Source organism: Varanus komodoensis, unplaced genomic scaffold (genome assembly GCF_004798865.1).
Source record: "Varanus komodoensis strain SLA01 unplaced genomic scaffold, ASM479886v1 scaffold24, whole genome shotgun sequence".
NCBI classification, from domain to species: domain Eukaryota; kingdom Metazoa; phylum Chordata; class Lepidosauria; order Squamata; family Varanidae; genus Varanus; species Varanus komodoensis.
In genome coordinates this window covers 17,558,516-17,585,203 of record NW_025335641.1, presented here as the reverse complement: position 1 = coordinate 17,585,203, position 26,688 = coordinate 17,558,516, and the positions used below count along the sequence as shown (strand labels likewise).

Genomic DNA, 26,688 nt, shown 5'->3' with positions numbered 1-26,688 from the left:
ATTGCAGTATGCTGTCTGAACCTAAACTGTAGATAATCTTAGCTATGATGAATGAAAACAACCCAGCTTTATAAACTATGGTTTAAAGTTGTCTTGTTTCTACTAGAAATAATTAAGACTGTTTGCAGTTTGTCCAACCACAATCAGCTGTGGATAATCAATAGCCAACACAAATAAATTCTTCTAAACTCTTTCTCACAGCTAATGTTCATCTAGAACACACATAGCTTTCCCAATCCAATGTAGAAAATGCAGTCTATTTTCCACAGTCAGGTGAGAGTATAGTGATTTCCCTTGTGGAAGCCCCTGAATGAACTAGAGGAACCCTTCACAATGTCATATGCACACAGGCTGAAGGACAGAGCTGTTAAAATTGTTAAGAGCTGTTATTTTATATTATTAATTTGTTTTATATTTTGAATGTATTATATTTTAATTTTATGTTGTGAGCCGCCCCAAGGCTTCGGCGAATGGGGCAGCATAGAAATGTTTTAAATAAATAAATAAATAAAACTCATTTAAGAGCACCAAAGGAGGTAGCAGATATAATGGAGGTAATTCTGGGCAGAGGAGGCAATTAAGTTACATCTATTAAATAGGGCATTTTCAGTCTGGATCACCTAATAGTATACATATTATGAACATAAAATGCCTTGCCAGAAAAAGCATTTTGAACTTGAAGCCCAAGATGGTACTTCTCCCCACAGGGAGCCCAGCTCAGGTATTACACAATTCCTTCTCCTGTGTCTCAACCCTTAGGAGTACATTCCATCCTCCTGGCTAAGAAAAATGTCAGTACCAGGTTAGCCACTGTTAACATTAACTACAATTCTTTGAAGAAGAACTTGAAGCTATGACTTCCTCCTGGTGAAAACCAAAACTGGCTTATGATGAGGGGTAAATCTGCTCCTGAGAGAGAAAGAAGTGGGGCAAGGAAGCGCATGTTCTCAGTGCAGACTCCCAATTTCTTCACTGCAGGGAGGAGATGTCAGGACTATACCTGCACGAGTTCAGTTTTATGCATTTGTTTCATTTCCATACCACCCTGTAGCCGAAGCTCTCTGGGCAGTTTACAACAGTGCATAAAGCAAAACAATAAAGCACAATATCAATAACATAAAGCAACAATGTAAAAAGAAATTAACGTTAATTTAAAATAGCTTTAGAATACTTTAAAAGACAATTAAAAGACCTGGCAAGAAGCAGCAGGATAATCCCCTCAGGCTACTGGATAACCAAGGAGATTTTTAAAGGCCTCTGCATGGAGGGCTGTCTTGACCATTTCAAGTTCTAGATGGGTTGCAGCAGGGACATGGTTCCAAAGATGGATGGTCACAGTATAATTTATCTTGCAAGCCTACTCTTGTGCATTAGTGAAATATTAGAATAGAGTCCTAGTATTTTATTGGGTTATGTTGGAATCCAGAATTATTTCTGGATCAGCCCATTAAGAAAATATGTGTACACAGTCTACAATAAATAGCAACCATGTCTCTATTGTGAAAAAAAGGAAAAAGCAACAGGACAGTTGTGCAATGTTATAACAAAGGCATGACCTGGGCAAGGAGGACAAAAGGATGGTCTTCCAGCAACAATCAGAGTGTTGGTTGAAGGGTCTAATCTGCTCACTATATGCTGCTGCATAAGGTTGTTCACACACAGGCTGCATTAAGATAGGCTGAAGCTGCATGGACCTGAGGTCCAAGAGGCACAGCCAAGTGCCGGTTCAGCATGCAGGGTCCTCTAAGAATTGCCTGAACCAGCCCAATGCCACACTTTCTGAAGACATTCAGTGTAGACATTATCCTGGGAATCCACTGTATTGATTCCAGCCATGCAACAAAAGTACACGTTGAATTCACATTGATTCAAGACAGAAACATATTAAGGGTATAAAGCAAAAAGTCCTTGTGACGAAGGTTAGGATGCAAATTTCACACATACATTAAGATACACTTTGTTATGATGCAACTTTTCCTTTCTTTTCCTTAGGGTCAGTAAGAAGAAGAATTCCCACTAATTAGCACTAGCACTTCACTTCATTATCATAGGACAATTTCATTTGCAACTCCTGTGTCAAATTTTCTCCTTAACAAAAAAAGGTTATATAAGTTCTTGCATAACCTGCCAAGCCAGGCAAACTGTGGAGCATTTGCAAAATAGCTCATTAAAGCATCCTCTCTTATAAAAAAACAGTTTATAACTGTCAAAGATTGCTATAATGGAAGCAAACAAATATCTATCAAAGTTTTCCAGTTGCTCAGGGAGTCTATAATTTTAAGTCAATAATTACCAATAATCATCAAAGAAAGAGAGCTTGGACAGGGTAAGGAAGTTATTAATTGGTTAAATATAGCTACTTACCTTAGAATGCATAGGCATACTTTGCCTCCTGATGTTAACCGGCAAAATCCAAATCTTTGTTTGCTTTCGATGTCAGTAAGCACAAAGGTAAAGTGCTGCCCAACCTGGGTTACCCTAGAAACAAGCAGAAAAAATAATGGGGAGATCCAGAAAGTAAGGGGGAACTGTGCTCTAAACTCGTGTGTGTACACTTACACTAATTGGAAAACAGGTAAAGGATTCTGGAACTACTTCATAAAAAGCAGAAAAATAACTCTGTCATACACCTAATAAAATCACGGAAGATGGAGGAAAAACCTTATCATCCTAGAACTACAATCCAACTACTAGGAGGCAAAAGCAAAATAAGTGCCTCACGTCTCCACAGCCCAACTGGCAATAATGTATTATCTTATTTCCTATCATGGGAACATAGGAAACTGCCCAATCAGACTACTAGACCTTCTAGCAGGTCTCCTGTATTTCAGATGGGATCTTTCCCTTTCATACACCAAGATATCAGAGATGAAACATGGGAGCTTTGGCATGCAAAGACTTAATAAGAATAATTCAGATATTATTGCATGAATCATTTTCTAATTCATATTGTTTCTCAGAAGCACCCAGAAGGCAACCAAAATGTGTCTCATCTATTTCTGACATCTGTAGCCCTTCAAGGCAATATTTCTATTATTCTTCCAGGTGATAGAAGCATAGAAACAGAGCAAGTCAGAAGGAGCTTCCCAGGCCATCTAGTCTGGCGCCCGGCTCCAGCCAGCTCTGCTCATGACATTCTTACCACGTCTAGCCACTTAGGCAGGCTATGGGTTCCCTTGGTTTGGCTACAAATGCTCTTTCTGTCTGGCATCCCCTGTTAGGTATCCAAATGCTTTTGAAGTCCTTGCCCTCTTCACCTCCCTGCTTCGCCCGTCCCATGTAGGCTCCTTGCAAAGTCTGCAGTCCCAGTTCCTTCCCTATTCTGGTCTCACCACACTTGGATTCAGCCTCTGAAACCCTGCAGTCTTGGCCAGCTATGTCCCTGCACTAATAATCCCCTGACCTTTTCATCTAAGATTTATATTATAGGCAATTAGAAATGCTCCAAGTGGAATTGCAACCCTTTACAGAAAAGCCACAATTCTGAATTTTTTACTATTTACTGTTGTTAATATTTTCAAACCCAAGGCACTTAATAGCCCTTATGTTATTCATCTTTACAAGTAGGAAGCTAGGAAGCTGTTTTACTCTAGACCAGACCATAGCTGCTACACTCCGGTATTTATTATATTTATATTCCCCCTTTCTTTCAGTGAGACCCATACAGTTCTCTCCCCTGTATTTTATCCTCATAACAATCTTGTGAGACTGGCAGAGTGGACCCTAAAACCAATGGATCCTAGCTCTCAATTTTTGGTGTGTGATTTAAAGAATATATGGAACTATTTGGTAAAAAATATCTAAAAGAATCTTAAAAGCCTTTAAAAGTAACAAGTAACTCGATCGCTCTTCTGCCTGTGTAATATTTTGATGTCCTCCAACCATCTGTCTCTATTCACATTTCCTTGCACTCCTGGCAAGAAGAAACTCCAGCCATTACATCCTCTCCCTCAACGTCAACAGCTTCTTGTTGCAAAAGGATGTTCTCTCATATCTGATACTCCAATCTTCTCTGTTCCTTTTGGGCAGATCAGTCATACCAGAAATAAGAAAGAAGGAAAGAACTGGGCTTCCAGGTTCAACAAAAATGCAATGGCCAGGTGAGCATTTCCAGCTTCTTATGCCTCTGTGACCAAATGAGCAGCCAGTGCAAAGAAGCTCTCAGAACTGCACTCTGTTCAAAGGGGAAGGGTTTATATGTTGTCATCCATTAGGGATGAAACCTATGGACTGGACTGCTCTGCAAGGGGACTCATGTGACTGCTAGACAACATGGCTTTATTCAGCACCATGTATGCCACTCACAGTTTTGCTATAATGCCATTGCTTAAAAACATAGGAAGAGCCATGCTGAATCGAGCTAAAGGTCCATCTAGTCTAGTATTCTGGAAGACCAACTGCCAGGACAGGAGTGCAGCAAGAACCTCCTGCCTGTGTTTCCCAGAAACTGGTGTAAATTGGCGCATTGCCTTGGATACTGAAGGTAATGAATCACCATATGGATTGGAAGCCATGGATAGATGTATCCTCCATGAACTCATATTAGTGGCCATCCATTTATTTTTGTGAAAGTTAATTTCATTGTTTCAACTAAGCAGTGTGTGAACAAACAGCTTCTTTTATTTGTGCTGAATCTGCCGCCAATCAGCTTCATGGGATGCTTAGTGATAGATGATGAAGAATGTAGAAATGCTTCTATTTATACTTTCAGTGAAGCCTTAGAGTAGGGATTACAGTCCTTGTAGAATGACTAATAAATCCAATTCTACAAATCAAAGATTAAAAACAAACAGGTACTTCTCTTCAAGCAGAAAAAGAAAAAATACATTTAAAAATTTTAGTTTTGTAGAACATGAGCTGTTAGTTATGCCACCAGTTAAGTGGTGTATTTTATAATATTATATTACTGCAAACATAAAATTGTCCTCACAAATTGTCTCCATATCTTGACAAATGATCCAGAAGATAATCACCAGCTAGCTCATACTCCTTTTCTTGCTTCTTTCTTTATATGCAATGCGTGTTTTTATATGATCTCAGAAGAAATAATAAATCATTGAACGCAGAACATATATAAACATCAATCGATCTTAGAGACTGCAAAGGGCTCTGTCAAGGTCGATATAATATATTATATGGATAAAGTTTTAAATGCATATTTAAACAGGGAATGCTTTTCTGACAATGAAACAGATAGGGAATATTTATATTGCTATATTCATTACCAAGGCATAATGTAAAGCTTTCTTTGAGGGCAGATTAAGACTGACCTCCCCTTTAGGTATGAAAATTCACATTATCAGCATCAAATGTAAGTGGTTTGCCCTTGGAAGAAGAATGCATTTTCCTGTAGATTTATAGGAGTCCACATAATTGTTTAGGAATGTGAAGTCATTCAAATGACAGAAAGTTCTTCAACAAAAGTTATGAGTTGTTACTATGCCCCATATACTGATGCTTTATATTTTGCCCCACAATGTGATTTTACAATACAGAGAAAGCAGTATTTTAGTCACTGCTTACATAGTTTAAAGGATGCACAAGAGAGAGGTTTATAAAGTTACCATTGGGGTACAGAAAGTAAACAGAGAGACATTATTCCCCCCCACCTCTCTCTCTCTCTCTCTCTCTCTCTCTCTCTCTCTCTCTCTCTCTCTCACACACACACACACACACACACACACACACACACACACACACACACCAGTGCTACACATGAAGCAAGAAAATTGATTGGCAAGGAGGTAGGAATAAACAAAAAAGTATTTCTTTGTAATTGAAAACAATTTAACTATGCAACTCACTAATGTGTAACTTAGATATTTTTTAAAAGAAAAATAATACTTTTTTAAAAGAAAAATAATACAAAGATTATTTGAAGTAACTGCTACCAAAAACCTTCATGTTTAGGCTGCATATAGATGATTGTGTTTAGAAACAACAGTGCAGGCCAAGACATCAGGTTTTGTCCTACTTGTAAGTTTCCCAAGAAATATCTGCTCCCATTGAAGGCAGAATGCTCTATTAGATGGATCTTTCACAAGATCTACAAAAGGAAGTTCTATTATTATGGCTCTATTTTAAAGCCTTTATACTTGGATAGAAAAGTACAGTGGCACCATAGTACGTAGTAATCCCACTAAGCTTTTATTTGTGGGTTTCATTTTCATTCTCCTACTGAAAGAAACAAGTGTTTCTTGCATACATTACATAGGATTTCCCAACATGGTGCCTTCCAGATGTATCAGACTTTGCCTTCAATCAGTTTCAGTCAGCATGTCTAATGGACAGAAATTCTGAGCGATGTGGTACAAAACTCATGGATGGAACCGAGCTGGAAAACCCTGCCTTAAATATTTATATATAACATGAATAAAGTGCAAGTGTACCTTTTGCCCTTTGGGTGTCAACAAGTCTTCACAAATCAATGCCAGCAAATGCAACATTATTAAGAGAAAAAAGAATGAATTCCCTGCCAATTTTTAAAAATCTTATTAATTTCATCCAATTATTATTAGATTTATACACCCCTCTTTTTCCCTCTTGCAAAGAACTCAAGGCACCTTTCATAGCTCTCCTCCTATCAATTTTATCTTAACAACAATCCTGTGAAGTAGATTAGGCTGAGATTGGTCCAAAGTTACCCAATGAAATCCATGGTGGCGAGGGGACTACAGCCCAGATCTCATTCTATACTACCCACTATACCAAAGCAGCCCTCAAAAGTACACTTCTTCAAATGTTCACTGAGAACAAGTCTCCACCTTGGATTAAACACACTTTTAGCTATTATATCAGGTACAACTCTCCATGGAACTGGCTGCAGACTTCAGCTTGGGTTAGAGTAAAAAGGTACCAGAGACTTTGGGTACCAGAGAGTAGCCCAAAAGTCAGAATTCTATCTAAAATGTTCGTGTTTCCAGTTAGTTCTGTTATGGAAACAGAGAAGTCTAAAACATAATGCTTCTAAATGGTATCAGCCATTAGATCACTGCTTGAAAACAGCTAAGAGTATCCATAAATTTTGCTTTCACCGGTATAGATATACCATACCAGATTATTTGGAAGGAAAACTAAATTTTCATGATCCATTGCCTTAACAGAAATTGAATCAGCTTATCACTTGACCGTATACTGAAGACAAGCAGCCCCTGAGTTACAACGCATTCCATTCCTGAGAAAAGGGAAATTCATCATTAAGTCAAATTGGTATGTAAGTCAGATCATGTGTAGTCAGTCCTCCACATTCACGGGGGTTAGGGGTTTGGGTCCCTCATCAAAGTGGAAAATCTGAAAATACCCCTAGGGTCTCCCCAGCCCAAACTCACCAGTGCCTCCAAGGAAATGTCAGTGAGATTTCCCTCTCCAAATGGGTAGAGCAGATAGGCATGCTTTCGAGGCCCTTCCTGTCTCACCTTTTGCTTCCTTTCCCCCTCTATGGTAATGACAATTTTCTGCAGTAATTTTTAAAAATTAATGGGTTTTATGGAGATTCGTTCATAAAGTACAGACTTCCTAACTCCAGGACTACCTGTAATCTACAAAGTACAATGACAATGAAACGTTTGTTTAAATCTCTCTTTCTCTCATAATGAATGTCAAACATTTGGTGAACAGTGATAATCACTAGAATGTCAACATTCACTGATACACATTTTAATTAATACAGAGTATTTTCATACAATCACTAAACCTAGGACTGTGTTAATGTCATTATTTACTGTACATATATATTATTACTAATAAATTCAGCATATATATAAAATGGGCTGTAGATTAGAAACAGGAAACAGAAAGACATCTTTTACATTAAAGGATAATAATTTGAACTTTTATTTACTGAGCAATCTCCTCAAAATCTCAGGCTCCTAGCTATTGGAGAGATTGTGAAAAGCATGGAGATATGATCCCAAATTCTCAGAAAAACTGAAATTCTTGCCCAAAGCCACCAAAGCTCACTGCCTAACTCATTCACTTTAAATGAATGCTCTATGTCTTAAATAGGTTGTATGTACAATAAAATATCAACGCATTGTAGATGAAAGAGTAAAATCACATTCCTAATGTCACTACAGTTACTGCAAAAAGCCTCACTACATGCTTTTCTTTCCTATTTCATTTCATTTCATGTATCAGTTTCTTTAACATTTCAGGATTTCATTATAGCTTTGATCGCCTTCATAATGCCACTTTTAAAATCCTAATTCTCCATACCTAAACGTGTACCTACAAGAATTGCTTATGCAAACTGGCTGTGTGGATCTAGCCATACTGTAAACATGGAATAATCATACAGAATGCATTCCACAGGACTGGAAAGTGATTGTCATTATTGCTGTCCACACACACACACACACCGGGGGTGGGGGTGCTGATTTGTTTTTTCCAATTACTGACCTATCAGCCTAAAAAATATTAATAGCAACTACATACTAATAGCCTGTATGGAAAGTTAATCAACTAGTTAAATCAGGCTTTGGGAAAGAACAAACAGAGTTTGCAACAGCTCGATCTATGGCTGACCAGGAATGTATTTTATAACATGTGGAGGGAAGAGATGCCTAGCCAGCTGGAGATACCGTTCATATTTTTTATCAATTTTAAATAAGCTTTTGGTCTTATCCCTAGGGAAAACTTGTGGAAAAACATTAAGACCACCAATATTGCTAGATGGTTCCTAATACTCATCTGTATAAAAATAGCTGATTGTACATAGGCTATGATCATGAAGGGCCAGTCAACTCCAGTTTAACTCTCAGTTCCTTCTGGGGGATAAGGATTTTCGGATTGTAGATAAAGTGGCCAAGTTCTGCAGTAGCCAGTTACTGCCTCAGACTTTTCGTAAATAGCACTTCTATAACTAGCTGTACTTTAGGATAATGTAGGTTCGTTTTCGTATTCATATGCTAGTAGTCCCCAGGTTGTAGATGAGTTCTGTTCCTAAGAACATCCTTAAGCTGAATTTGTATGTAAGTTGGGTCATGTATTAAAAAGCATATAAAACACTTAAGAAAGACTTCCTTATAGATAATACTGCATTTTAATAACAATACTACAGATAATGAAGAGAGAGAGAGAATCTGTACATGTGTTCATAGATATACAGACCAGTTCTTTAAAAGGGCTAGACAGATATATAGAAAGATAGAAAAAATAGTAAAAAGATTATTAAAGGTTAAGACTTACTGAGCTAACATTAAGCCTAACATTAACTGGGGAGGAAAGGAGGGTGATGGAGATTGGACTGGCGTTGCAGAGGAGGTACCTGGTGCTGGAGGGTGAGGGTTTCATTATGCTGCTAGGAGGCGTGTTTGTTACCCCTGGAGTAGCTTTCTATTCCTGACTTCACAGCTCACCGGTGCTGCTTCGCCTTCGCCTTCCTTCCTCTCTTTGCCATTTGGCACTTGCTGCTCAGTGCCCACGGGAGCCCACATGCCCGATCTGTTTCTAACAGAAATAATTGTTGCCCTGGACTTGCTGATACCTATTCTAAAATGCAGCTGCATTTATCTGAAATGGTTACCATGAGTTTATCTTCATACAAATTCCTGCAACAGGATTGCTCTGAGTTCTCTTGATTTATCAGTTCAAATGATCATATTAGTCTTTAACTGATTCCTAACCACTGGATGGCAGCAAGAGAGTCTCGTGTGCTTTCGCTGTTTCTATTTTTCTTCTGGCTTGCCTACACAACCAGTTTTGAATTTGATGGCATAAAGACAAACACTGCCTTCTTTATTTTAACAAGTTAACAAAAATATCTCCTGATTAAATGCTAAAATTACATCCTTTGACCACAGGACTTGTAAGTCCCACTGAACTCAACAAGCATGCTTAGGGCCAAATTTTACAACACACGTGTCAAGGAGGTCTGTAGATAGGTCAATATTCCAAATCAGTTCCAGTCCCTTCTGAGCTATATAACTCCCAGAAACAGCAAAAACAACAAAGAAGCCAGGTTCAAACATAACTAGAAACCAGGATTTTCTATTACAAGAATAAACTGTGGAAAACCTAATGCTTGCATAGTACCACATCCTCTTTTGTGTATCAGAGGAGATCAACAAAAGTATCCGCTTTGACATTTAAACCTATCACAGTTCCCTGTGACCGCTGAATTAGTAGAACTGTGCTTTATTAGAAACATCCTTTTAGGACAGGGCAGTATCAGGAATTAAAATCTGATTCTTTCACTTTCTCAATAAACACAGACATTCAGTTCCCCAAATACAGACCTAATAAGGAACAGTAACTAGGTAAGAATCATCTCCTGCAGGTATAAACAAGATGAGGAAAGGAAATGAGAGTACGTGATCCTGCATCCTTCTGCAGCTCCTTTACATAGAAGAAAACCATGGTTTCCTATTACACCTGAACTTGTTATACCTCAAAACACTAACAAATAAACTGCACCATAAGCTTTAGTGATCTAGATCCCACTTAATTAAATGCAGGAAGAGCCATTCTCAAAGTGGGTCTAGCCCAGGAAAGATGGTGCTACAACAAACCTTTAACATATTAAAGGAAACAAACTGTCATCTATTTTTATCTTAGTCTCACTCAGACCTACTTATCTTCCCTTGCATTCCTTGAATTTACATTGCCTAATCTTCTAGCAGAGTTGAATATACTCATTCATCTTGTCTCAGATGTTCTGTGAGAATTGTTCATAAAGAGAGAACTTCCTGATACTTAAAAAGAGACCACAACATAGAGTACTCTCTCCCTGTTCCTCTGTTATCACACTTGAACCTTCTCAGTCCTTCCGTCCTTGAACAGCCTTTAATTATAATTAAGGGCTACAAGGGGACCAGGCTTTGCTTTAAAACCTGGTTAATTTCAACCACAGATGAATTATCTGGGTTTAAACCTTCATCAGTTCAGTGTGTTCAAGTCAGAGAAATACTCTTACCTGGAAGCCTTTGAAACACAAGCGCTTCATAATAAAAACCTTTCCACTGCCTGTACACATCTGGAATCATTCACAGGATATGCAAAAATGTCTAACATTAATTAACAAAAATGCTTCCTTATACTGGAAAAATCAGTCATATGAATGCACCCCAACTTTATTTTGGATTACAGCACATCGGGCAACATTCAGGACCTTAAACGAATGGAATGAGCCAAAATACCTATTTCCAGAAAGTCAGTGGGGCAAGTCAGTCGAGCTTGTAGAACTGACATGTCCATTCCAAAAGTGAGCATTTCTGCTAGTTTCTGGGCGGCTTTCGAAAACACTAGCTTCTCGGAGCACTGGTGGTGGATTTCACCAGCACAACAAAACAACAGGTGCTCAGCAGTAGTGCAGGATACTGTCCATAGCATGGAACAGGGTGCTGCACCTGACAGAACACTGAGTCTGGAAATGAAAAATATCAGTACAAATTCCATTTATTGGACTGCACTGTGGTGTACAGTCACTAGTTATCTAAGATAAGCATATTGTCAGCAATCATGTAAGAAATATTAGATGACTAATCACAAGGTAAAATTGATTAAGTGATTAATCAACCAGAGCTGTGGTGATATTCAGGAATAAATCCATAGGAAGTATTGTCTGGGGAACAATGCTTTCTTTTTAGATAAGAAAGCATGTGTTATAGCAGACACAATCTTTGTCTCCTCCTCCAGTTGCTCTGGCACTCTAGTTTTGCATTTGTATTTAAAACCATTAACAAGAGTCCTTAACAATCAGCTAACCAGTTATTAGATGATAACTTTGACTGATTGGTCTAGCAAAGTAGCTAATGCTGTAGTCTTACTGTAGAGATTATAAACATACACACAGTAAATATATTATCATACCTGAGTTTGTACGTCCTCAAGAATAATTTTACCAGGAAGCTCTTCTCCACAATTACCACTGCAAAAGTGCCTTTTGCATAACAGCTCTAATGAACTGTGGTTTTGTTTGGTTTTTGTTTTAATAGTTTTACAACAATTCAGAGATGCTTAAGGAAAGATCCCTGGTAGAGTGTTCCATGAAACTGAAGCTTGCTTAATTTTATTTATTTACTAGAAGTTTGGGAACATTATCTGTTTGTTGTTCTTACCTTGCATAAATGTGTTTTTTATTGTTGTTGTTTTGTAATCTGTTTTAAACAACTCCATGTTTGGAGAGGAAAAACAAGATATATAATCCTTTGATAAATAATTCTGTGATTCCATCTCAAAAGAAAATTTAGAAAGATAAATTTACACTAAATATTAGGTTATAAAGACACCTTTTAGGAAACGTACATAATATATATCTATTGTATGCCAACACCTTTCCAGTACAGATGGAAGGATATGAAGAACAGTATGCAAATACGAGCTGTCTGTTCGTATAGGCAACATATTAATAGCAAAGGTATACAAAGCATTTGTGTTTTCCCATTAAAAGTGTAAATGCATATTTCAATATTATAGCATACTAAAAGATTACAAGTTGAACTTTACCATTCCAAAGCATTTTGTTTTTTGTTTCTGAGACAGTAAGCCTATACATTACAAAAGTTGCACACTTTCCAGCACAAACTGTATACATATGTGTTGTTTAAACTTTGCATATTAAAAGACATACCTTGCAATGTCAAAAGGAAAGCAGAATTTAGGTATGCTCTTGAGTACTTCCTGTAAAAACAGAAGCAAGAATGTTAGCTATATCTTTAGAATTGCTTTAGTACTGTTTGGTTTTAAAATTCAAAAATCAAGCAATATTTGGTTGGAATAAAAAAAGCATATACTGCACGTTCCTGGACTGAAATAATTGATTATTAAAAAGGAATTAAGGTTGTGCTTTGGCAGATTGCAAAGACAATGCCATAGAAACCCCAGGAGGGAAAGGCCTGGCCTGAAGGGTATTAACACCCTTCACATCCCCGCTGGGATTCCCCTTCAACAAGGCCATATGGATTTTACAAGAAGCACGGTACCATATGGGTTGCCCCACGTCTGCGGCTACTTGTACTACAGACTAGCCACAGGGACTTCTGACAGATCCTGGCTCAAAAATACAAATGTTGTTTCAATTAAAATGCAAGCAGAGAAAGGGGAACCAAGTTGGCAGCAAACTGAATTTACTGAGAGCTAAACAACTCTATACACGTTTCATAAGCTAATGCTTTAAAAACCTGGAACTCTTCACTGGGTACAAAGCAGGAATTGTACAATTAACCCTTTAGGACAGTAGCACCAAGTTGGAAGCACAGTTCACTGTCATTTGGAAATATAACGTTCCCATAATTTTACTGAATGTGTGAACTTATTTTCCCCTTTTTCATCTGAGACGGTATTCAGCAGCAATAAAAATGTTAACGTAGAAATGTGCAGTGTTGCTTTGCAAAACTAGGAAGATAAACTAATACAAATGAGTAACCAATAGCAAGTAAAGCTGCAAGGGGTAAACAGCAATATGGTGAAGAATAAACATGCTTGTCAGCATTACGTAGGGCTGCTTTTTATTCCAGAACATGGAATTCACAGAGAAGAAAAGTTGTCTATGGTACCATCTATTTGCATTGCACAGAACAGAGAAACACAGTGGAGAGGACAGTATCCTGCTCTGCTACTTACAATCTGAATTTTGACAGATATGAGAGCAAAAGATAAGGAAGGGGAGAAGATCACATGAAAAGGATGAAGTGCTGTAATAAGTACAGCAGTTGGGGATAGAGACCTATGCATTACATTTCACAGAAGAAGTATGTTTTGAGAATGGAATTGCAGAACTGTCAACTATCAAACATGTGGATTGTTTCAGGTATCAACTTTACACTCCCATCAAAGCAATTATGTTTATACTGTTGCAATCTAAGCTTCCATATAGCCTGAAGTGCCTGATCCCGCCTAATCTTGGAAACTAAGCAGGGCCAGGCCTGGTTGGAATTTGGATTGAGTCCTGCACTGAGGAGGCAGTTGAACCCAATGGTCAGCTTAACTCCTTCCAACTACATGATTCTGTTCACTCTCATCAGGAATCCTTTGGCTTGAATTGAAAACAGTGTTATGGAAGAGCTTGGAAATATGAATTGATAGGTGAACCAGTATCGATGGAAGTCTTCATCACTATAGACATGTTGTCTTCTCACTTCAATTCTTTGTCCTCAGTTCTCATTTGTTGCTTAACAACACCATCAAGCCAAGTTTACAGCAAGCATTATAATTTCTGATAGATTGCACTACCTGCCTTAGCTGTGGATCCTATGCATGTCTACGCAGAAGTCCCATTTATTTCCAGGGAAATAGGACTGCAGCATAAAAAATATTAGCCACATGCTTATGCACATGTTGAGAGCTTTTCCTATTCCTTGTTGTATCAGGTACAGCATCACATATGAAAACATGCTGCATGCAAAACATAAATATTCTACATGTTGAATAAATAGGACAAAAATTTGAATAAAACCACATCATGATTTCCTTCAAATAAGAAGTGGTACATAAATGTTGTCAAATAAATAACTATTAAGAACCAATGTGGTAAAGTGATGAAGAATGCAGGACTGGGACTTAGGAGATCTGAGTTCTAGTCTGTGCTCAGCCATGGAACTTATTAGGTGATTCACAGGACTAGATAAGAGTAAAAATAAAAATTAAAAAAAGATCAAGAGAAAGAGAATTATGTAAGGCATCTTGAGTTCCTTGAATGGCAACAAGACTGGAGATGGATTGATGGACAGACAGATGGATGGATGGATAACAAAACTGCTCTTGTGCAAAGACTCCATGTACCTGGCTGTTGAGCATTTTTATTGAGCTTTATAATCCATCTTCTCAGAGGAAATCTTATAGGTTAAACCAAGCTCGTATATCCTGCACACACGCGCACACACACAGTTTAGTAAGCATGTGGTATAGAATCAATTTAAATATACAATTCATCCCAGGAGAATAACTTCTTAATAGATATACTAGGAACACAAAAGCCATTTGCTTTGGCATCAAGAACAACTTGTGGTCGTTTGCATCTTGATTCAACCCTAATCCACTGTGTTTGCGAAAGGGTATTTTCTTCCCCAGCAGTGCATTCCTGGACTGGGGAAGGCTACAAAAAGGCCTCCGTCCTTAGTTTAGTACAGCTGTAATGCTAGTTCCCTGAAGACCGTGCTTTTGAAAACCAGGACTCTGGATCTGGAACATTTGCTTCCTCTCCCTCCATGAAGCCACTCTTTCCTTCCCTGCCTTTATAGGCTTTAAGAAATATTTCATGTTGCAACCACACTGAGACCAATGATGTTAAGATAACCATGTTCTCTAATAAGCTTGGTTTAAGCACAAGGGAAAACCAAAGTAAGAGCTGAGTTTGAGTTGTCACTGAATTCTTGGTTGTTGTTGGATCATGGCTTGTTGTTAGCTACAGCCCTGCACTATACTTTTTAACCACTGACAACTCTGATTTCACAACCCAACAACAAACTGTTTTCCCTTCCAGGGAAAGAAAGTTCATGGTTAACAACACATAATTAAACTAAAGTGCACACAATTCTCACAACACACGATTCAACAGCAACCACACTTCAGTATGTGAACCAGGCTGAACGTGCTTTAATAACTCATTTATAAATGTGGTTTCAGTCCCATGTTTCATTACAAAAATATAATGGCTTTTATCAACACACATACAGTACAAGACTACAGTTCAAGCCAAGAATGTCGGCAGTAAAATGATTCCAGGGAGTGAAAAAGAAGAAAACCATTCCTGATTTACCAACCAGTGCCATTGGGGAGCACAAGTAACATCTGAATCAGGGCCTTGTAATGCGGTACTTTATGTTTGCAGAAACATCTGCTACTCGTTCTCTTTTACTGATGATAATTAATACCACCTTGGGATGTTAAATATAGAGATCTGCAAGTAAATACAGATATTCCAATTTGATGCCAACTCCCTAAAAAATAAAGAAAGCTGGTGTTAAATAGCTAATCGAATTGTTTAGACTATCACACTGGAGAACACAGAGTTGTGTCTTTCAGCAGAATACAGTTCTGACTTATATTCCTTCCATAGTGCCTAACGGAGTTTCCCATCCACAGAGCACCTCGAAACTATACCTAGTACATATTTCTTAGCAATATCGGTTAAGAAGTGCTGAAGACTACATCACTGAGGAACTGGATTTGCAGAAAGTCATAACATTCTGGCTATATTTCTGCACCCCAACCCAAAATAAGTATGTATGGAAGGAGAAAAAAACTGTTACTACTCTTTCACTGTGACGGATAAATGCATCAGACCCTTCTGCAGCATTGTAAGAGGCAGATGAACTACAAGACTTTCCCAGTGCTGTCTCCCTCCCCCCTACCCTCAATCAGCACGCGTGCATACACACACACACTTCTGTGAAACACAGCCTCAGCTCGCTTGCCAACTGGCAGGATCATCCCTCGGGGGACAAGTCTTTAAACCTCCGCACTCTTTAAAATTCAACCAGCCAGCAGGTCTATAGACTGGTGTATAAACAGTACGGGGGGGGGGGAATCCTCTCGGCTTATGTCAGTGACAAAGCAGCTCAGCAGTTGACTATTTCTCCCCTGACAGTATAAGCCAGGTTTACACAGATCAATAGATGGAAGCCTAGCTAACTTGCAGGGCTCAGTTTTCTGCCTTAATTACAGGTGTTATTCACATTTAAAAATGAATGAAAATAAGATGCTGTCCAGAAGGATCCTAAACACCTAGAGTGCAATGGGATGAAAATATTCATTACTTCAAGTAGCAAAACAGAATACTTTTAAGAAAGCGTTATTATGCATTTTAAGATTATTTTACACAGCACTGACATAGTTTGTGTGATGGGACATTGTTCTACAAAGGATACATTTGCACAAAGGATAAATTTGCACTTACAACATGTCTTAGCAGATAGACTAAGTTGACATACTGGTAAAGAACTGCTGTTTCTTCTGCTGTAAAGATGGACTGAGTTGGTAATTCTATGCTAATGAAAAAACAATATCTTGAAATCTGTATACAGAAAAGATGCCTAGTAGGTGTAGTTTTTAGGCTATGTCATTGAATCATCAAGTTTTTTCTCAGACTATGTACTGCAACCAAGTGGAAAATTTACAATTATATCTAAAGAACTAGGCTGTCGGACCAGCTCGTCACCACTTTGCTGGTTAGAAATGATTTAAAGGGTTTGTTATCTAATTAGTTATTGTTAAACAAAACTGAACACTGTCCCACTACAAAGAAAGATGTAGTTTCTTCAATGTGTGTTTGTTCTAAGATGTACAGCATTAACTTCTAAAGCACAAAGCTGAAACAACAAACCATTCCTGGGGTTAAAATATCTTTTTAATCTAGAATATAGTCTTGTAGAATACAGAAGTATCACAAAGACGGTACTGATTGATAAAGTATGACAGATTAAAAAAAACTCCTTTAAAAAGATTTCTCCCCACTTTCTTCCTGTTTCCAATTTGAATTCACTTTGACTTAATATGTTGGTGAATTGGAAAATTTCCTTTGAAAGGAGATCTCTTTGTATGATAATTTTCCAGATATATGCACACATCTCTTCACCTCCTCCTCAAGTATTTCACCAACAAAGGCGGAAGAGGAGCTGTCCAAAGCTGAGAGAGGAAGGAAAACAAGTTTCTCAGCTGACCCTTAGGAGTCTCATATCACTGAGACACCTGCCTTAGAGAAGAAGGCAGCTTCATTTGGGCTTTCTGAATAACTTTTAAACTCTTTTTATTGTACTTATCAAGTTGCATTTTTTGCATTTTATTGTTTTAATTGTTCTGAACTGCCCAAAGAATTTTGGGACAGAAATGTAAAAAAAAAAATCAGGTAAATAAGAAGAGATCTGAGCTAATGGTGACCGACCAAGATGTGGAGATCTTGAGGTTGAAACGGACAGCTCAATGCATTGGACAACCAAATATGCACAGCTACGAAAAAGGCAAATTCCATGACTGATTCCAGGAATCAGTTGTCCGGCAGTATAGAAATGAAATAAATAACAATGACAATATTAGAAAAGGAATTGAAAATTATATCGATTCCCTTTAAATAAATGTATGCTGCTACCACACTTAGAATGCTGTGTACAGTTCTGATTGCTGAACCTAAAAGGATATTGTGGAGTTAGAAACAAGTGCAGAGAAAGACATCAAAAATGATCAAGGGGTTGGAGCAACTCCCCTAGAAAGAAGGATGAAAATATGTGGTACTGTTCAACTTAGAAATAGAGACATGATAGAGATGACAAATTACACAAAATTATGCATGGTTTGGATGGGGAGACCATTTTCCTCCCTCTCTCATAGTATTAAAACCCAGGCTTAGGCCACAAAGCTGGTTGATGGTCCTTCTGTATAAAATGTACAGTTAAACTATGAAACTAACTTCCACAAAATGTAGTGATGGTCACAGATTTGGATAATTTTAAGAGGAAATTAGTCAAGTTCATTGCTAGCTGTGTCTTGTTGTTCCAGATACCTTGGTCTGATCAGGATATCTCTTCTTATGTTCTTATTAGACATTCTATACAAGGTCATTCCAACCTTAGAAGCTGGGAATAAGCTTTCATCAAGGCCAGGAGAAAGATGGCAATGTTGTACCTGGGCTGCTATTCCAATACTCTAAGCTACACAGATGCCTACGAAGAAGACAACTAAAGCAAGTAAAACTTTCCATTCACCTTCTTTTGGCATGTTTTTCACAAAGAACAATGAGTTGAAAAAGCAGTTGCACTATAAACACACAATGTCAAGTTGCAGGATGACAACCCCTCTCTCAGCAACTTTGTCTTGCTTGCATTCCAACCCAACAGGTGTGCTTTAGGTTCCAACCAAAATATGCAGGAGAAAGAGGTGATAAAACTCCAAAGTGGCTCATTGGGCTACACTAAGTTAGAATGCATGCAGAGTTGTCAGCATTTAAATACCACAGTGTATTGTTTTAAAAACGCATGCAAGAATGAGGAGACGTTCTACCAAGCCTCCTTCCTGCTATGTAAGGCTTTGACTTTTAGGGAGATTTTATAGAAAGGACTGAAATGAATGGTCCCTTCCTGGAATCAGGAGAGGTGCATTCCATTCTGTCAGCCTCTATTGTTAAACAGCATATGTAGAACAGGCCTGACCTGCGTGAAGAAGGGGAAGTGGGAGCAATGGCTCGTTCGTTCGTGCTATGCAAGGAACTCTTGTTGGTACGAGCGTGATTTGTTCTGTTCTTTCTTACTACACAGGAGCATAGCTGTGACAGAGGCCAAGACAGTAAGTCAACATCACGAAAGCTGTTACAGTCCAGCTGCACACAGTTTATCAGGTGATAAGGAAACGGCAAGTTCCAGAGGGCTGCCGGCTGGGTGGATAGCAAACCGTTTAATGGCAATGTACTTTTATGACATAAAACACTGTGGTTAGAGCTCACCTCCGAGTTACTCCACCTCCAGCTGCTGTGGGATAGATTTGATAACCTTGTCTGTGCCACAGAGTAAATGTTTTTATTAAGGTTCCACAAAACCCTGTTATTCAAATCAAGGTGGCACCTGAATCCCACGCAACACAGGGGGCATTGTTAGGGAGGGAGAAAGTATGTGAGAGAGGATGAGAAATTACACATGCCATACTCTGATGGGTAGCTTACCACATCCTTCAAAAATGTCAAGGTTACTATGAAAGATTTGTGGGTCCGTGCTTTACACCCAGCTTAAAAGATAACAAGCGGGTAACTAAATTCACTTAATAGTAATAGAATAATTCTAGGAGAAAGGCAATGCTACAGCACTACCTATATTACAATTAAGCCTAACACCATTAGTTTAGCATAAAGAATTAAGAAAAGAATTCAAAAACTCAGCAGGACACTGGATGAGCAGCGATTGCAATCTTATCCATTTCAGTTTGTACAACGTTGTTGTTGTTGTTGTTGTTGTTGTTGTTGTTGTTGTTGTTGTTATTATTATTATTATTATTATTATTATTATTATTATTATATTGCATTTCTATACTGCCTGTAGCCAAAGCTATCTGGGCAGTCCACAACATTTTAAGTCACCCATCCAGATCTCAACCAGGCCTGACTCTGCTTAACTTCCAAGATTAGATTTCCTGCTTAACTTCAGCCTAACCCTATACAGAAGCTACAGAATGTTTTCAAATTTTAATTTGTGGTAAATTCAATTTGTAATTATTACAGTGTTTATGTATTATTATGCATAATTTCCCTGGCAAAGCATGAAGTCTGTGGGAAGAGAGAGGAATGGAAAGAATATCACTTCTATTCCATCAAAAGCCATATGGACTGATTGTTCTGACATCTAGATTATCTTTTACGACTGCAAATTTTACAGTTGCCTTGCCATTCCTTATTTCATTTCTTATTCTCATTCTTATGAGCCTCTCTACCCCAGTTTCACCAAACAAAATTTTGACTTTTGGTTCTCATTCATCTGGCCAGATTTTAGCATCTAGAATTTCAGTATTTCACGATCCTGTCTTTCTCCATTTCCCCCCCCAAAACTCCTCTACTTTTTCATGGCACATGATTAGACTTATTGAAGCTCATGAGAGGAAGTGTGAAAATCCAGTATCTTTCAGGAATGTGATCTGGACAGGAAAGGGTTTCATACAGAAATTAATACCCAGCTGGAATGTTATACAGAATCCTGGGGAAAACAGAGAGTAGGACTCAGAACCAGGAGTTGAAAACATCGGCCACTTGTTCATAAGAACACAAGAAGAGCCATCCTGGGTCAGACCAAGGGTTTGTCCATTCCAGAATTCTGTTCACACAGCTGCCAACCAACTCCCTATGGCATTCCACAGGCAGGAAACCAGCAGAACAACCACCATCCACACAAATCCCGTAGCAACTTGCATATACTGCCTCTGGACTATGTGAGTAATCAGTTGGTATGGTATGAGGGTGAAAGTGTTGGGCAGACGACCTGGACAATCTGGGTTCTAGTCCCCATTCACTCATGAACTCACTGGGTGACTTTGGGCCACTCACAGACCCTCAGCCCAACCTACCTCAGGCTGTTGTGGTGAGGATAAAATGGAGCTATGGAAGCTGCCTTGGGTTTCTCACAAGAGGGGAAAATGTGGGAAATAAATCCAATTGGGTGATGGTGGTGGTGGTGACTGAAAGCCAAATATTGGGTTAGTTGAAATCAGGGATGTTAACAGTTCAACCCTCTTCCTTGCCCACTGCCCTGATTATAACTCCCCTGTTGACAGCTCCCTCCTCTCCATCTGTTCTCTCCCAACTTTGTAATAAAGCAGAATGTTCCTGTACTTAGCGTGATCTTTCTTCAGTCCCTGCAACTGCCCTCCCACCACCATCCTTCCCTTAGTTCAGTCCCCCGCCAGCCTCCTTGACTTGGTGCCCCTGGCCATCCAGAAAAGCTGCCCATGAAGCAGTGTGCATAAACCCTTTCCAGAGCTCTCATTTGCAGAAGGTAGAACATTTCAGAAGTCGCTTCTGAGCATATGTCTTCTCCATAGTCCAGTAGAAATGTCAGAAGTCTCAGGGAGTCTGTGTATGCCCAATATTCAGTGGAGGTGCCAGGTGGATGATGATTGCAAAGAGCTGCTGACTAGTAGAATGAGGCAATATTTCTGGGTCCGTCCTAGAGTGATACCCATTCTTTTTGTTTTCTTTTCTCTTTTATGCCTTTACTGGCTTCCCTACTTCCTGGACTTTCTCCCTGAGTTTTCCTGCCTTCCCAGAATCAACTCTCCCCACTCCTTTTTGCCAGCATGAGAAGACCTGATACTCCAAGGCATCCCTTAGAGAACTACAAGGTTTGCTAGTGTTTTATCACTGAACATTTCTCAGAAGCTGGAATGTTTTTGAACATTCTGTGTGATCACAGTTACTGACTCAAGAACCAAAAACATCCTTCTTCAACATGGTGCAGTCCAAATTAACCACTACAATTAACGGTTAGGGGTGAGGGGAATGGGAATCTAAAATAATTGGAAAACATCAGGTCATACAAGGTCATGCAAAACATGACTAAAAGCAGCTTAGGATCAAATAGCATACTGAGTAATTGAAGTGTCAGCTGATCATTGACCATTTATTTTTTTTCCATGAAAGCAGCCCGATCCAAAATAGGGATATGCAAAGGGAAGTGGTATTCTCACAGGAAAATCCTCACTCTTTGGCCCCAAATGTGTTTACTAGAATAACAGCTTCAGGGGCATACTGGCTTGGAGATGATTACTAGTGGAAAAATAAACCAAGAGAAAAGGGTCGACACCTCTACATCCATAACCAGTCCAATCCAGACCCTGCACAGTTGCTTTTTGTGTGGAATCGTCAGCATTTTTTTAACCAAACTTAATGCAACATGTAGCTTAGCCCTAAGTAATATAGTCATGATTATGCTGAACTTGTCTGCAGAAATCTGCTTCCAAAGGTACATGGATAACCCTGAATGACTGGCATTTGAAACAAGAAAGAATATAACAATTGACTCATCTCTCTGAATTGAGTTAGAGCTCATAATGTCATAATGATATGTGGTTGTTAACCTAACCTGTTCATAAAATATTGGAATAAAAGTTATCCACCCACCACCCCGCAAACTAAGTTGTCATATTGTCTATGATGCTGCATACAGTTAAGATTGTCCAAGTTCTTTTGATGCTATATGTAAGGTGCATCAGGAATGCTTATCTAGTAAGCATCTGATTCCATTTACAAACTGTTTCCTCTGTTTCAGCCCACAGTATCTTATTTACTTTTAACTAGCAGCATCAGAAAGCAATGATGTAACAGTGTACTTCTATTTCATGTAAATCAAGAGAGTATTTTTCAATATTTTGACTCCAAAGCCAGATTTAAAGTTTCTGATTAAATAATTAAGAAAAAATAGGCCCAAGTTCTTTGCAAACAAATAAACTCGAGTCCATTAACTGAAACTGCCTCCAAAGATGTGGCAATGACATTCAGAGAGTCAGCAAAAACTGCATCTGAACAGTGACTGTACAGTCTAATTCTAGAGCTGTTCTATGTAGAGATTCCACTGTACCTTGTGGTTGACAAACACAGCAAGATTAAATGCTCTTCTCCTGTGAGTCATATCTAATTAGTGGGCCTCTAGGTGCTACAGCAAGAAAAATGAATAATTTATCCAATAACACCATCATATCTTTACAATGAAAAAGGGAGGGGAGAGACAGAAGGGGCTCTAACACCTCTTCCACCCAGCCTTAAGATATACAAATGCATGCATTTCACAGGGCTTTAGAAATGCCATATGGAAGTTGTGAATAATACAAATTAGTGTTTTCGTGGATTCAGCAATGGAATGGAACCCCAGCCCTTCTGAATTTTCATTCTGTTCTCAAATTATATGATCATTACAGAACAAAACAACAGTTATTAGGACTATTGTGTAAAACAGATCAAACAAATACATTTTTATATTGCGTTCCTAAGAAACAGCACTGCAGATTGTAAAAAGCACTGTATTCTTATTACTGGACAACCTATGGACCAGGAGCAGTTTCGTCTTATTCAGTTCTGACATCACAGCAGAAGCAGGAGCTGAAAAGGAGGACTAAAGATATTTTATACTGTATCCCATTATGATAATTTTCATATTACTTCCACAAACAAGGACTACAATTGGTACAGGTTGTCCGAAGGGAGCTCAAAGGAATGTAAACAATGGCAATTTGAAGTTACAATCCTTGATCTTGCCAAGGCACTATGGCAGCAATAAAGAGAAACAGAATCCTGTACATGGCTGCTCTCCCAGGAACTTGCAGAGAGCAAGAAATGGGTCAGCAGGGACAACCCCAGTCTTCATACAAAGGCACACACATACATACATACATACATACATACATACATTTATTTATTAAAACATTTCTATGCCGCCCCATTCGCCCAAGCCTCGGGGCGGCTCACAACATTAGGTTAAAATACAAGAAATAACAATATAAAATAAGTCACCCTGGCCAGAGACATCTGAAAAGCTTTTAAGATTTACATGATTCCAGCATTGCCTCTAAGACTAAACTCAGATCATCAAGAGCTTATCCATTTAGAAGTAAAATGGCATCACCCACAAAATAAGGAAGGATTTTCTATGCATTTGGGGAACGTTTTTTCAGCAAAAGAGAGTGCCCTCTGGAGCACTCAAGTTGTTTAGGATATCTGTTTCTGAAGTACCCCCATGTGCGTAAATCAATCAAGCCCTCTCAGAAAAGGCCTTCAGGAAGGCAGCCAATATTAGTGGATGTTCCACGGCTTTGGTTTGAGTTGTTTTTACATGACTGCTGATGGTTTTCACTGTAACTTTTTATGATTTCCGATTTTCTGTTTTATTATTGCCATGCCTTTCATTGTTTTATGATGATTGTTGTACTGTTTGAGAGGGCAGTGCCCTCAGAGGCAGCCTAAAAATATTTTCAACAAAAATAAATACATCAGTATAATGAGTTTCAAAATTTTTACACACAAACCCAACAGAGAACTTTTGGGACTAAAATTAGCACAAAAAATTAGAAAGAATCTTTGCCATGACCTAATTCTTGATGCAATTAAAGGGACTTATACCCTTATACATGTGATACAGTAAGCAGAAGGAACTCATTGGTGAAAACCTTCTCAAGAAAATCTATGTTTCTGAAGACAAGAAAACTACAACATACATGGTCAAAGCTAGAGGAAGGAGGATAAAAGAGGCTGATAATGACTGCTTAAGTATGAAAATGTGATTGCTACAGAGCTGCCCTTTCCATTAGGCATAAACTTAAAAAGCAGTGCAGCAGGTTCCATATGCTTACTGAAATAAACATTTTGAGCACACTACTCAGAAAGATATTGATACTTAAACAGCTTCTGCTAAAAATACAGTGCTAACACCAAAGAGTAATTATGCCGTTTAACTCACTGACAATTGAACACATAAACATCAGTGAAATGTTTGCCTTTTCTATTGCGTCAGGGCTTAAGGTTGTAGATATTGGCCATATCCAGCATTTCAGGTTTTCAGGGATTTTTCTGTTAATATGCAATATCTGAAATACTGTCCCATATTAAATTAAGTGTTCCACTTGATAAATATCAGAACCTTTTTTTTTACAAAGTAGTCTCTAATATTACAGCTGTACAATAAAATGGGTAACATATGCATACAGTCTATTAAAATGCACATAATTTATCCAGCTCAAAATGAAAACATATCTAACAAGTAATTCCATTCATCTGGCCCTTTTTCACCCAGCCTTAAGATATACAAATGCATGCCTTTTCACCAGAACATAGCAGCTGGGAATGAAAAGGAAAGCATTCAAATGATCATTTTCACATCATATTCCATCGTCTTTTCACCAGCTTCTCCTCTGTCTTTCTTTGAGCCCTATTCTATTACAAGAGAGCTGCTTCTTAGATCAATTCATATTTCCATAATCCACACTGCTGTTTCCCCCTCTTCTCCCCAGGGTAGACTAACCCCTACATCCAGAACTGTGGCTTACAACTGTCATTAAGACCTATAACAATAACAAGATAACAAAAGAGTTGGTCAAGATGAGGCTTGCCCATACCATATGCTGATCAAATGCTACATTTTAAACCCACAAAAAACACTATAAAACAAAACCATAACAATTCTAATGCATGTACTTGGACTTGCCACCTGTCCCTCCAACTACAAAAAAGTCAAGTTTTAAGTTACTAAGCATTTATTTGCATGTACACAGAATGTTCATGATAGTAAAGTGTACTCGGAGGAGGATTAAAGGTTCTTCCAACTCTTTAAACTCCAAATGTCAGGGGATCTCCCTCAGGTATTCAAAATGTTCTTTTATTTACCAAAGTAACAGCAAAGCTCCACTTTGCTGATAAAATGGATTGAACTGACCAGTATACTGAGAATCCATTAGCTAACGTATCGTGGTGCAAGGCAGTTGAAATGGTTCATAAATTAAATTTTGTTTGCATTTCTGTGACACCGTCAAAGTTAAATGTTTATTATTCAACAGTTTCATAAACGCTTGGTGTAGTTTGCAAAATATATAAGGATAAATGCAACATTTTCAGTTATGCAGTTACAAGCCTTTTCAAAAGATGTAATACAATGCTTTTCAATCAGATCATATTTTACCACACTTATCCATAAATTAAAGCAAAAAATCAATACTTTTACATAGCTACAGACCTTATGTATAATTTCTTTTTTAAATTTTCTTTGCACAGAAGGGAAGAGATTTGTTTAAAAAACACAATTTAACTGATGTGACAGCAAGGTTAACCCTTTTCAACATCCTTATACTATGGTTTTTTTGTCTTAAACTTCAAATTATGGGCTATGAAGCTTATTAGTTTCAATAAATCATAATTACCTATGGTAGCCAATATTACCTATGGTTTGGACAAAACAAGCTGCATTAATTAAGGAGAAGAAGAAACAACATAAGAAAGAGAAACACTAAACACTTAATTAGTTGTGTCATCAAAAAAACAACTAATGCACAGGTTTTTTTTCCATATGAACACTTCCAACTGTCCAGTTTCAGCCAGGAAGGTTGTATTTTTCAGTGTCCTATCCCAGAATTTGACCTCCCAAATGGCCCAATTTTTAGAAACTAAAAACATTTTTCTATCTTAGTGATGGCAACTAAAGCTATTGTCCAGGATAAGCATCGTACACAAACTGCCAAACCAAAGTTATATAGGTACCGTTGTATTTTTGGCACCCTTTATTTATGTTGTTTCCAGACATT

The 26,688-nt window shown here is 38.2% G+C and overlaps 1 protein-coding gene across 3 annotated transcripts in view; it reads right to left on the bottom strand.

Annotated features, from left to right (window-relative positions):
* DENND1B (DENN domain containing 1B) overlaps positions 1-26,688 on the bottom strand; it is a 210,270-nt gene that overhangs the window by 126,322 nt on the left and 57,260 nt on the right. For all 3 annotated transcript variants that reach the window (XM_044432291.1, XM_044432292.1, XM_044432293.1), the window contains exons 4-5: positions 12,569-12,618; positions 2,365-2,478 (exon numbers count right to left, since the gene is read on the bottom strand). In XM_044432291.1, coding sequence (XP_044288226.1) covers positions 2,365-2,478; positions 12,569-12,618 — 164 coding nt within the window. The remainder of the gene's footprint in view (positions 1-2,364; positions 2,479-12,568; positions 12,619-26,688) is intronic.